The 14,444-nt window shown below is 43.5% G+C and overlaps 1 protein-coding gene across 1 annotated transcript; it reads left to right on the top strand.

The window, feature by feature from the left end:
* Nucleotides 1-4,724: 4,724 nt before the first annotated feature.
* Nucleotides 4,725-7,680, top strand: LOC117232979 (transcription factor Sox-21-A-like). The gene has a single exon (XM_033492804.1). It carries the CDS (start codon nt 5,400-5,402, stop codon nt 6,336-6,338), a length of 939 nt encoding a protein of 312 aa, XP_033348695.1. The 5' UTR covers nt 4,725-5,399; the 3' UTR covers nt 6,339-7,680.
* The last annotated feature ends 6,764 nt before the right edge of the window (nt 7,681-14,444 follow it).

The following is a 14,444-nucleotide window of genomic DNA, read 5'->3' as shown; positions in this document are numbered from 1 at the left end:
CCAACGTCCGCGGCTGGTTTCTCTGCATTAATTGCGTCTACGTCGGTCTACGCCACCCCCTTGGTTCTCCATTCGTTGCCCCCTCACTCCTATTTCCTTGGCTGGTGCCAGGGGCTGTTTCGACAAGGATTAGTGTCGACGCCACGAACCGCATAATTCGCCCCTCTCCACGAGGAAAATCAGATCTGCGGCCGACTAACACGAGAATCGCTCCCTCCAAGACGTTATTTACGTAGTAAAATCCGCTGTCGCTTTGGCGATATATAATGATTCCCAGTCTAGCGTTATGCCCGATAATTGATCGTTACGAGCCGTTTGTGCGTGAGGCTTCCTCGGAGCAGCTACGAGGCGTCACCGTTAATTTCCATACAGGTTGGACGCGATCGAATCGCATATTTGTGAGCGAAAGGTACAATCATACGGCGTCGACTGTATACGATATGTATTTACTAATCTTCGATCTGAACAACCGACGCTAAAACTTATTACGAATAAAAGTTGTTTTTATCAAATGAAAATCAGATTGTACCGTTAGTGGTACTCGATGTTATAAAGTAAGAGGTTAAATTGACTCAGACTTCGATAGAATCATTATCACCTCTTCAAAAATATCTAACTATAACCCGGTATACGCAATAACATACCCAACGTTAAAACGTTACGATGTTACAAACAACTATCAGAGTGAATCAACGACAAATCATACACTAATAAAAACGATTCTCGAAAAGCTTCACATCTTATACGAAGAACCACCCTGTAGATCGCACGTGTGTTCGCTACTGCTCATGCACGCGGTGGGCTTCAGCCGATCGCCAGTTACTCGAACGCGTTCTCGGGGAGTGCCCCAATCCCGATGCACGGTAACGGTGCGCCCACTTCACCCTCGCCATCCAAGCCGTCCAACAACCCCCTCACCCACCCACAAAACCGGAGAGGCAGTCGCTAATTACGCAACGCGTTCGAGCGTGTACGTCGGGGTGGCGACGTAGCACCGTCATGGGCCCGTGTATCCCTCGTCCTCGCCCCGTCTCCACCTTCCTTTCTTCCGTCCTACCCCTCTCTCCGTATGCCAACCCCTCTTCCTCTGTCTTGTTCCCTCTTACAAGCCGCTTTCTGGTACTTTTACGATTGCCTATAATCACCCAAAGTACGCTGCGATTACGTTCCCGTTCTGCCCCACCTGTTTCCAGGACCAACCCCTCTTTACCATCCCTTAGCCATCCTCCGCCACCCTTCGGATCCCCCTTCACGGTGACGAGGTTGCTTCTAACAGCTTGGCCGAGTCGAGCAGTCGACTTAATTTGCAGGATCAACGTTGAAACGTCGCACGGATAATTCAGCGCATTCGAATTACATGCTCGGCGTCCTGTCTAGATAGGATGAGCACCTGCGGATTTAACGGAGGCGGAGAACGATTACTAATTAGCCGGGATTTCGCTACCTCAGTGAGAACTACCCCCGCTCAATGCACGTGATCTCCGGAAGGATGGAGGTTTGTAGACGTTTCTATTCGATTTGCGACTAGAAGAGCATTCTTTGAATGGGAATAGTGATGCTTAATACGTTAGCGGATTGTAGTAAATGTGTACTACAGATAGTGGAGTCAATTGCTTGTTCAGCCGTTTTTAATGTAAGATTTAATTGCTTACATGTTGAAAAATAAGTCTCAATTGATATGTATCAAACTAACACGTAGAACTTGCAAAGTCCTACTTTATGGTTCTGAGTATGGAAGGAGGAAGTTTGTCAAAGTTGAGTCAGGGTTGCTCGATCGTTTCATAGTAAGCTAATTTCATTACTTCCCATCATATTCACATTGATTTCACACATCCGACCAATTATTCTAACCATAATTAATCGATCATTCGACTTCGAACTTGTGCTACATATAGCGAATAACTTAAGCGAATAACTTAATCAAAGATGAAATCAATATAATTGTTTTGGTTTCCTCGCAGTGGGTGCTCCAGTAACACAATCAAATCGCGGTTATAGGTAGACCAAACGGGGTAAAAGAGAAGAATAGATGAGTAGATGGAAGAAAGAGTAGGGAAGAGAAATATATCAGTCGCGAGGCGAAATTCATTCGCGAGCTTGCACTCTCGAAATCGTAATCTCTGGTGAGACAAAAGCCAGGGATTGTTCGGGTCCTGCGATTCTCGCGGCGCTACCATTCAGATCGACCTTGGCAATAGGGTACAAAAACATTAACGCGCAGTCCCCAGACGGATCTTAGACTCATTCGAAATTCACAGCACCCGAAGAAACGAAGAGCCTCTGCTTATCTAACTGAAAAATAGTGAAAAAGAGACAGAGAAGAAGGAAGACGAGAGAGAGGAAAGTGGTGTGGGCTGCGAAAAGATTTTGTTCCTAATGGCAATCATTAAACGAGGACAACGGGTTTTCATACGTGCACGCCTAAAGATATGCAGCTTCCTCGAATGGTTGAAGGTGGATGACGTAAAGCGATGAAAAGAGTGGGTGACGCGGTTGGGGTGTATTGGGTGGATGAAGAAGAGGGAGGAGGCTATACTTAAATTACCTAGGAAGCATCGCTGGCATTCATACGTGGGATAAGCATTGTCATCCCGGGGGATTGTCTCATAGACACCTCACTGGCACATGCTTTATGTCGTAGAGGGTAGCGGAGAACCGGTGCAGAGGGCGGTGGTGGTTCGGTGAGACAGGGGCCACGAGGTGGAGAAAGAGGAGGATAAGCGGGGGGTGGCAGTCGAACCTTTATTAGGTAGATAACCGAGATGCGAGCTGCGTTATATAGATGCCCATCCACGCTGAGCTGCCTCGTTTTATTCACTTCAATGCTTAATGGAATTGAATTCTTGTAAGCGCTCTCAGCCCCTCCGCTAGTCACCTCGTTCGCCCACCGCCCAACCCGTTGCACCCCTCGGGGGCGGCGGTGGAGGGAATCGAAGGGACAGGCAGAGGCGGAGGACATGAGATAATTGGTATTTTGTCTCGCCAAATCCTTTGTATCTCGAGTTTTAATTGACTTCGAGATTTTTCAATACCAATTTGCACCTAACTGCATAGAGAAAGATAGGACGTGTATTGGTAGCCTGGCCGACTTGTGTGAGTCCACGGGGGACCGTGCACGTATTTCCCAGAATCCGGACCGACGGAATGGCGACCATCCGCCGACGGATTTTTTTCCTCCCCCGGAAGAGTCCGGCTCCTCTCTTTTCCTCGCTCTCCTTCCTCTTTTTTTTGCGCTATAATCGCTTCCTCCCTCTGTTTACCGTTCTCTTATTGGCGCTACGTCATCCTCCCGTTCCACGTCGCTTCGGCGAGCGCCATCGACGATTTTTTTAAATAGCAGCAGATTTTGATAGCAGTTTTATTCGGCAGATTCTCGCTATTATACGACCAGACAATAGATACGCAGCAATATTCTCTACGGTCGTACGAATAAATTCCGAAAACTCTTTAAAATAATATTCCCTGGAAAACATTCCTAGAAACTTCTCCGCAGATACGAAATTATATACCGAGAAAAATTGTCCTGTTCGATCTCATTGTTATAACTGGAATAACTCTTGAAGTAATAATCGTTAAGTCGATACGATACTGCTCGGTCGACCGCCACTTCGTTCCAAAATGCCGGAGGAAGCTTAATCGATTATTTGAAAATCGAAGTAAGGAGACACCGCAGCGAGGCGTACGCGCCTCCGCGACACAAAAGCACAAACGACTAATGCAGTTCACCGATAGAGAGAGACGGAAAGGGTGGAAAGGAGAGAGGGGGAGAGAGCACAGGAGCTTTTATTCGTTCGCATTGCTGAATGTCCTTTGGGAGCGGAGGGCGCGGTGAGTCGAGATTGGGAAAGGGGCACCGCTCGCTCCTTTCGCCGCTGTTGCTTTCCATTCTAATCCAAGTGCCTGTCGTCGAGAGATTTTTTTCATTGTTCCTCAGATTTCCCACAGGAAAGGAACCGGCAGATTTCTGCCTTTCATTGTTTCTGCGGGGCGAAAGAAGGACACCAACATACGAATTCTGATTAATTACTCGACAAAACGACGACCCTGAATTAGTCGCCTGGCAAAGAAACGACGCTGATCATTCGTCTTCGCAATTGTGTTAGACTATTGGCCTCGTAACGCGATTAATTTCATTAGATAGGATGAAAGAGAAGTAATAACGTTTATGACTGTTGATTGAGGAAAATAATTAGCATCATGGATATTTCGTCATTGAAAAATATAGAACAGGAAGGATTTTTAATACCCGCTGCGCAAAATGAAAATTTAAAAAATAGTTTGTGTATGTATCTCCAGAAAAGTAAAAATAATTCTGCTAAAAATCCTTGCTCAAAAAATAAAAAGGTCGGTACCTCCTTGTTACTCCGCTAGACATTACCTGCGAACCAGCCATAAGTAAAGCACAAAAATTAAAATCTCAAATAATGAAACAAATGAAAAGAAAATGCCAACGTAACAAGATTCCAGACTCTAATCACGAGAATCATATAAATGCCGGTCGAGACTCGCTTCTTTCGAGGTCAGACGGAGGAGAATGCACGATGATCGAAGCGAAAGACCTAATCCACTCGAAAGTGCTCGAGCTCGTTGACCAAGAATACTCCATGTCGTCGTCGTGGTGGGCCGGCAGGGATGAACGGGGGTGGGAATAAGCATAACCAATTATCGCGCGATATCGCGTCGCCGTTGGCGTGCAAAGCAGTACACGAACAGAGGTAGTCAATAACGGGCAGCCTATACGCTATTTGTACTTCATCGTATCGAGGTAATCGATAATAATAATTGCAGCTCGCGGTCTCCGAGGCAGCAGCAGCCCTCCTCGGTTCAGCTACGGCTCAGAGGGGTTGCTGCTGTTCCTCGTTTGGTGTGTCGGTGTCGTTTACTAGGGAGAAAGGGTAGAACACGTACGTGTGCACCGAAGCAACTTCGACGAATAGCGTGAAGAGGGTCGGTTCGTGGGCGCGGCGTACGACGCTCTGCGTCGGTTCCGCCCTCGAAATCCAGGTGGACAGAGAAACATCTATCAGAGAAAAGAGAGAGAAACAGAGAGGAAGAATGGATTCCCCCAGCAGGTCACAAACCGGTCGCTCGTCAGTCGACGTTCAGTCGACATTGGCAGTCGAGACGCGCACGTTCAACTGTTTAGTTCGTTTACCTTCGCCTAGGAGGTTTGTCCTTTCCGTTCTTCGTGTATTTCTTTTCTTCTTGCCAGTTGTATACAGTGTCTTCAAACTTACGAGAAACAACAGAAAATTCCGTTAGTGGTTTGGTGTGTAAACAAAGACCGTCATTGAGTTTGATGAATATCGCAACTGTGTGAAGTTAAAGAGACATTCGAAAGGTTCGATTCGAGTTGACAACACATCCATCTATTACATTTATAATAACGGCGGTTGAATATGATAAGCTCTCACCAACAGCATCCCAGCTATGGGTTCCTCCCCGGCATGGACCTCCATTCCATCCATCGTGTGAGCCAGGATATGAACCAGCAGACACCAACCCTGCAGGAGCAACATATCAAGAGGCCTATGAACGCGTTTATGGTATGGTCTCGGATTCAAAGAAAAAAGATCGCATTAGATAACCCTAAGATGCATAATTCAGAAATATCTAAACGACTTGGTGCGGAATGGAAGCTTCTCTCTGATACGGAAAAACGACCCTTCATCGACGAGGCAAAACGCCTGCGTGCCGTGCATATGAAGCAACATCCGGACTACAAATACCGTCCACGAAGAAAACCAAAGATTCCAGTAGCCATCGGTAATGGTAAAACAGTGTCAATAAATTCAGGTGCTTTCGCCAATTTTCCGCTACCTCCATACTTTGCTGCACCTGCCACATCAGTCTCTCATCACCATCCACATCCTCTCGATTATCCGCCCTTGCCGCCCTACTTTGGGTCGGCCTTCGACCCCGTCCACTTGAGCAAGCTGGTAGCTGGTAGTGGGACAGGATCACCATCGACGAACGCGGCAGCAGATGCGGCCAACAATAACGCAGCTTCTGCGGCAGCAGTAGTCAGTAGCTTCTACACGGGATTCTATTCCACACCTACGTCAGGAGCTAAGCCGTATCCGACGACGGCGTCTCATCTGGGACCACTATTTCCAACTGGGCACCATAGCGTATCTGCGACTACGCCTCACCCACCTTTAATGTTCCAATCTTCGGCGGCAACTGACCCCGGAAGCATTGCAACAACAACCAGCAGTCCTGGAAGCAGTCCGGGATCTACTCCTATACCATCGTCCCATCAGCATGCCCCTACATCGGTTACACCTACCACGTTGGATATGGAACAACTACGTCGACCAGTCCCCGTGATATATTAAACCCATCGATTTAAACAAAAAGGAAGATTAGAAGGGACGGAAAACTTGCATACATTCCAGGAACAAGAAGATATTAACGAATGAAAATGAATAAAAATTGGAAAGACAAAAAAAAAAGCAGAAAAACAGATGAAACACAAAATTTGAGATTTGTTCGCGATCAATTATGATGTAACTCTAGCAGAATAGGTAGGATCGTGCAAATTTAGTTTTTCAAAATCGTATATCGTGATCACATTCAGTTCATATCATATTTCTGATCTCCCGCGCGGAAACACGGCGTAATATACTTATATCGGCAGCGCTCGAGAGCTGAAACACGAGATACATACGAGAAACATCGCTGAACTGAACACACACAAGGGGACACAACCGTGGGAATCTTTTTACCGATTACGAATTAGTTTACTGATCGTAGGTGGAAGGGGGAACGGAGGCGTGATTTTCAAGGTCGATCGATTCGGGGGTCGGGAAAGGCTTGTTGGCAACCACGTGGATAATTGAATTAGCATATTAATGCGATGGAACAAAAGAGCCGTTTAGGCTCGGGATTCGTTTTACTTTATTGAATGTGCTTCATTGTATACTCAAATTTTACATGAATAGACGGTGTCCTCTCGTAAGATGAACTGTATTGTTTTTAAATAATGTTTTTTAATTGCAGATATGCCTTTTACGGTCATCAGTACCAAAAGAGATCTTGACCTGCGTGAATGATATCGAGAAAATGCTTTCGAACACCCGCGGCGCGGCGCTCTTGAAATCACTTCTGGCGTACCACCTTTCTCCGAGCTCTAGGCCTTACGATCTATTGTTCTACTCCTTTGATTTCGAACAGGCACCGACTTACCTACGTCGATGGAAATGGCTTGGTCCGTCCACGCTTTACGCCCCACTACTCGTTCTTGACTCTCGAGCGTTACCATATATCGTTTTAATATATCGTTTCTACGATTGTAAATAGCCCGTAAAATACACGAATCGCGTAGGTTAAGTGTACGAGCCGTTTTCGCTTATGGTTTTTAGAAATTAGATATTTTGTAAAACAGCGCGTCCTGTGTATCCGTCAGATCTTATTTTGCTCAATAACTACTCATTCGCATTCGGCTAAGCAAGTAGACAGATTGAAACTTTTTACTCAAAATTCCAAAAAACTCTTCTGTATAAACGTGTACAAGTAAGAACTGTATGAAAAAACAAGTAATGACTAACGTAGAGCGAGATCTACGGACAGCGGGCTCGTTTTAAGCAAACGATCGTATCATCTACCTTGAAGACCTAAAACGACGAATTCGTGAAAAGCAAACGATATTCCTATTCTGTTACGGGGTTTAACTTATATTAGTTAATATTAGAAGAATTATATATTATGTTATATTATATATTTACGATTACCCCCGGAAATGGTGTTTCCAACGACAAATGAGGAAGAACTCTTGGATTTTATGTATTCTTATTGTGCTATTAGCATATATACTCATATCTGGACGATAATTACTTTTAACGAATTAATCAAACAATTTTTTCGTAAAAGTACGTACAGGTACGAGAGTAAGGATATGTATTGTCTTCGAGTCGTTTCTTGTTAGTTGTTCGCAGCATCATTTTATTAGATTCATCTTGAAAGCATTTTGACTATGGTCCAAATGTAGATGGACCAATCGTTAACTGTGATTTCATTGAGAGTTTTCACGTATATTTGTATTTCTCACGGGTACTTATGACAAATCCACGCGTATGTGTTTTTTCGTAGTTTTAAATAGTTGATATTTGTGTACCACTTGTTCTGACTAAAGCACGCACACGTAAGATATTGTTGTATCGTAATTAAAGTTATTTAAAGGGGGGAAATGAGAGAGATTGTGTCTGAAAAATACATTCGTGTATTATAATAAATTTTTATCCCTTAATCTTTATCTTCATTCTTTTACTCCTAGATTTGTTTATCTATGGAATATATGTATAATACTAGCTATATGTCTAATGTTACATACACACGTTTTAATATTGTAGTGTATAAGTGCGAGAGCGAAAACCAAAATTGTCGACGTGATCGATAAGAGTGTATATATGTACATATATAAGTTCGTCCATCATACGTGTATACATGTGTTAAGTCCAGGTACAATTTGTGTTTCGTTATAAATAAATTGTTATTATTTGTCCGAAGCACGGCTGTGTAAAATACATTTAATGTGAATGATGTTCGTTGAGCGATCGATCGAAATTCACACGAGCTGGTTTCATTTTTAACAGTGATTTATCGAACAGAGAGAATTTTATCATCGACAACGATCAACGACGGGGGTCGATGAAAAAAAGGAACAAAGTCTTTTATCATATATGTGGTTTTATTTATTATTACTTAGACATCAAAGTAATAAATGACTCTATGAATTTCAGTAATCAACTTCTTTCTGTTATTTCTACCTTCAATCTGAGCTGCTATCAAACGAGTCGTATTACGATTGAATTAAACAAAAGAATATCCTCAAACAGAATTAAAATTCTTATGAAGAAAAAAATTTCAAGAAACTCGAGAATGACACGAATATTTCCAATTGTTTGAAAACTAGAAGTAAAATGCATTGGAATCAATCGAAAAAATCGGGTGCACCAGTGATTGTCCCTAAAAACTCATTTCAACCCCAACCAGTGTCAAAGCATTAAAATGGATATTTGATCGAAAAGATTCGAGGTCGTCGAACAGATCGATCGAGTGTGTCAGGTATCGTACGGATCCAAAGCGATTTGGAATCAAGATCGAAATCCTTGGAACGAAGGTTTCGCACAGCGCAACGCCGCGCCAGCTGCGGGACAATGGCGAGAGTCGTCGAACAAAATTCGTAACCTCGAATTTCCTTGCGACATTGAAGAGGCTGGAGCGGCTATTCAAAGCCACCAGCTAGCCTTAGGGAAAAGAGAATGAAAATATAAAAGCGGGAAGAAAGCAGAGAGACGTCAGGTTCTCGTCAAACGGCACCTCTCGTCGTACTCCCTTTCCTATACACCTATACTTATTACATACACGTATGCATATATATATAATATATATAAAATTTTTTCTCTCTGCTCGTTCGGTCGGTGCATTGAAAAGTTTCGCCCCGATTCGGTCGAAGGTGGCCACCCTTTGCTTTTATGGGACACAAGTAGGAAAGAGGAAGAAGGAGAATCGGTCGGTTTTCGTCTTCAGTGTCGCCCCAATGGGCATTGCGTTTCGGTATAACTACCCTCTGTTTAGAGGTCAATTGTATTGGCACGGGGATCTTTTTACTTCTTTCACCCTAAGAAACCCCGCTGGCTCTGTTGGCCCGTTTCCTCAGTAGGGTGCGTACTTTCCTCTCTCCTTTTCTTTCTTTTTCTCTACGGGTTGATCCTGTGTGTACATTATATATACTCTTATGCGTTCTCGCGTATCGATAACGGGGCGCAAGTTCCTTTTTCCCTGCTACTTGCAGCCAAACTTCTTGACCACCCTTTAGTCACAGCTCGCATTTCAAACTTTTTATTCGATACTGTTAATGTGTTTTCCGCACCATGAGAAATTTGAACGACAGCTTTCGTCGTTGATTTTAGGGGTTGTTATTATTGTTAATTCAATTTTTTCGAATGCTTAATGACGTGAAACAGTTATTATAGAAATTATGAATGCGAGAGTATGAAAGGGACTAGTGGCACCTTTTGCGAAGTAAACTGTAATTAAATTTTAAAAACAGCTTTTTATAATTTCAACTCTTCTGATATAAAGGGCGTACAGTGGCAAGCGCATAAATAGGGAAATGAAGAAAATTCAACTAAACCAAGTGAAGTAAATTCAACTAATTACGTATTATGAAAAATGTTCTTCCTATACTTCTTTTCCTATAGGATCTTTAAACATTTTTTAAAGGTTTCTTATAGTTTGAAGTACTATAAATATAGAATGGCCTAATTATACTCCTGGATAAATAACATTAAAAAATTTGGAGTCAATCAGTACGACGTTTGACAGACTCATATCTTTCTCCTATTACACAAAAACTGTTTATGTATATCCGTACGTATCTATATCATATTCCTCAAAATTTGAATACTCTTCACGATCATGATAATGAAAACACAAATACACAGACCATATTGAAAAAACAAATAGAGCAAGAATTACGGCGAAATAATCCCGAGAGGTCACAGTTGCAGCGGAACTTCAACCCTCGTCGACCGACATCCGTTGCGAGACCCACTCGGTGCCGAAAAAGTCAAAAGAAGAAACTGACACAGCCTGGAGACTCTACTCACCGCGAAACAAAGGTGTCAACGATCGAGAGAGTAGGGTGAAAAGAGGTTGAAAAGAAAAGCATTATCGGATCCAAAGTGGGCCGGTCAGGCCTCTTTAACGAGATCATTGTCGGCGCTGACTGCCAGGCAAAAGTGTTTCAACGTACAAGCACTCGACTCCTATGCCATTGTTTTCGTCGAACGAATTGAAACAATGTCCACTTTGAATCGAGAACTCTGTCCTACGGATAATATAATGCGCCTAACTGTTTTCGCAATGCCTGGACCCGAGGTGCTCGACGTCGCTGTCATAAATGAAAAAGTGGCATCCTCGAGGATCGAACAGCGTCGAAGAAAAGGCTCCTTCACCGAGAGGGGGTGGAATGAGTAGAATTCGTTTCCTCTTGACTCGGTTGCATTATTAAAGCGTCGTTCTTTGTGCCACCTTGTCGATCCATCTTGAAAGCGCTCGATAATGTTGCTGGACATTTGGCCCGAATGCAAAACAGTAAAATCGTATTCGAAGCATCGTTGGGATCCACTAGAATCACTGATGGCAACATATGCCACGAGTTATCACGGTAACTCATATAATTTAGTTGAAAAATAGAAAGAAAGATTGTAACGAATCGAACTGATTCTGGCTTCGTACAGCGTGAATGATTAGTTAATTAAATATAGTTGAAACGATACCGAGGTGGATACGCAATCCGTTCGGGTTATATACAAAAGCAAGAACGTTTGTAGGGAAAACCGGAAGCCTTTCTGATGCTAGCTGAGGCTGATTGAAAAAGACGATGCCACGTGCTTGCTCTTTCCGCCACCCCTTTTTCACCGCTAATGGATGTATTCAACCTTTCGCAGTGCGCGATAGAACGGAGCAATATTGTGTGACGACTCGATAATCGTAGCAGAGGGAATTTGCAATGTTCGTCGGTAGATTTCTTGCAAAAAGAATAATATTAATTGACCTGACTTCCTGAATAGCGAAGGACACAAATAATTTAAAGTAAAAAGTTGGCCATCGAAAGTGTGAAGAGCGTGTCGCATCAGATGTCTCTTCGAATAAAGTTTTGAAAGCTCCTTCTTTCCATTCAGAACAAAATTCCCACCGAAGGAACAAGAACTTCCGAACTAAATAATTAAGAAAACCACTTAGGTGGCCCTCTGTGACGACCCTGATAAAGGGTTGGACATTTATCAAGCAGCAGACCGTTTTGCCATCGACGCGATTGTCTCGCGGCGCGTTCCAACGGAGTCGTCGAATACCGCGCGGAAAGTCTTTCGCTGAACGAGTTTTTGGCCGAGGTCGCCACGAAAAACAAGCCTTTCCCATTTCGAACAATGCCCAGCGCCTTATTCGCGCGTGAATTTCGCCCGCTGAACTTCTTCCTCGCCACTGTTCGCCAGCTACAATTATTTTCGTGCGCCGTGTCACTCGAAACGACAATCGAATTTGCTCCGTGGCAAGAAGTTTTCTCCAGTGAAAAGTCAGAAGGGGACAAACATAGAATAATATCGGAGCAGATTTCTTCCTTCGAAGAATCGCTTCCACCAGCGAAAAACGCGCGAAACACAATCTGAAGAATCGCTTGGATAAACGCAGGTGAATTGCATTCAGTTTGTGTCAATGCAATGCAAGACGCCATTCTTATCGAGGCAACGTTCCAGCGGAACCCCGGCCACAAATCCGCGGAAAAACGGTAACACTCAGAGGCCTGAGACGCGGGAACAATCGTCGAAATTCACCGAGACGTTTCCACCCCAGTTTTTATGGTGCATACAAAATCCCGGGAACAAACGATTAAAGACTTTTTCGTGCTTTTACTCCATAGAAACGAAAATACTATTGTATCGTTTCGATATTTTCACGCTCATTCGTAACATGCCAACATTGCACCAAGGAAATCTCCAAGGTAACAACAGAAACTTCTTATTATAACTTTTTAACAATTAAGAAGAAAACCATTATGGAAGAATAGGGGAAAAAGCGAACATATTTAAATGTATATACTACTTTAAAGGTATTCGGACATTTTACTTTTGACGTAACGTATTCTATGTATTTTATGTATTTTATATTCTATGTATTTTAAAGTTAAAGATAAAATACATTTCAAACTAATCGTTTCTCCAAAATAATTCAAAATATATTTAGTTTTATAGAAAGTAAAGAAGTACATCTAAAAGATATATAGATAGCCTCACTTAAAAAGATACCGACGAGCTTGAAAGCTCGAAAAAAAAAAATAGTGAAATTTAAAAAGAAGAAAATTACGGTTCGTAATGTTCCCAACCACTTAAGATTGTTCTGATATGATTTCCTGTAACTGTAACTGTAAGAAACTATGATATCAAAGAATCCAAAATAAACGAAATTTCCATTATTATAACCAATATAACATCATTTCGAATAACGAATGATATCCTCGAAGGAACGCACAATTAAAAAACATAATACTCGACATGCTGTATACAGTTGTAACACAATGAGACCACCATAATAAACGTGCCCCCGCTTGATCGCAGCGGCTTCGTCAAGATTTCGCGAGCGTTTACGCGGCACAGAACGATGTTTTTTCCTTCCTCACTAATTTCTTTCCAGCGCAGGGGAACCCGCCGACATTCGTCCCTCGCCCGGCAATCCGCTTTTCCCTGCACGAGGGCCCTCGTACGACCATTTACGGGATATCTGCCGCGTATCAAGGAGGGCCTTTCAGCGCGGGATGTCGCAACGAGGTTGCTGCACGAAAGTCGGGCGATGCAATGGTCGCATCAAGTGCGCCGGATGAATGCACGCCATTCCTACTGCGTTTCCTCCCGACAATCAAACGCAGGATGATAATTTTCAGCGGTGTGTACCGCGATGCATGCGAACGAGCCAGCGGCCAGAACGAGACCGACGCACGAGCCGATTCGAGAGGAAGACGAAGACGCTTCGGGGGGTGAATGAGGGTCGCGCGATTGCGGAGAGAAAAAAGAGGAAGGATGGGGAGGAGAACGGAGGAATGGCACTCTCTCTCTGTGGACACTCGCGGCTCTTGCTCTTTCGGGAAACGCATCATCCCTTGACCCTCGACCGCGGGGGCAGAGAAAGGAGGTCGTGAATGTAAACCTTTTAATGGCCTGTGCGCCGGGACCCTTTTGAGAATCCCATTTTTTTGAGATGAATAACTCGCGACTGAAGCCGCCGGTTATGCATATCCACGTATGTGTCGCGGGTACAGTATAGGAGTTCGACGATAAGGATGATAGTACGAGAGAATGTAAATTGTATCGCCTTTGAGTTTGAATGGAACATTCTTTGTTTGATATGGATGGAAGATATGTATATTTATCATCAGACGCAGTTGTTATTTAGAAGAGGTTTTAAAGCATGGTTCTTTATCGATCACGAGATAATTTTGAAAAAATACAGAAAATACGCAAGGAGTGTGTTATGAAATTTAATATAGATTCGATAGTCGAATGCAATTAATGCGAGACGTATTATGGAAAACGAACGTTCAGCTCGTGAAAGCGGCACCATCGACGAACACCACTGTGCCGAATCGCCCTTTACTCGTATAAAGCTTTGGAAAAACATTCGAGGGTTCGCGCATAAATGTTTCTTTCAGCATTATCGGTGCTCAGTGAAGGAAGGGGAGAGCCGGGAGAGCTTGGTTTCTCGGCACTTGAAAAATATCGTCGCGAGTCAAGATTCTGCCCGGGCTTTGGCATAATATGACCGAGGTTTTCGAGTGGGCCGTGGATTCTTGCCCTCTTTCTCGCTCCTCTTTTCACCCCCTGCCCGACTCCTACCGCCCCTCACCCTCCTCCTCCTTCTTTTCTGATTCCTTCCTCTTTTTCGAA

This window comes from Bombus vosnesenskii, unplaced genomic scaffold, assembly GCF_011952255.1.
Source record: "Bombus vosnesenskii isolate JDL3184/JDL3185 unplaced genomic scaffold, Bvos_JDL3184-5_v1.1 scf7180000013294, whole genome shotgun sequence".
Classification (NCBI taxonomy): Eukaryota; Metazoa; Arthropoda; class Insecta; order Hymenoptera; family Apidae; genus Bombus; species Bombus vosnesenskii.
This window is presented reverse-complemented; position numbering and strand designations above follow the sequence as displayed.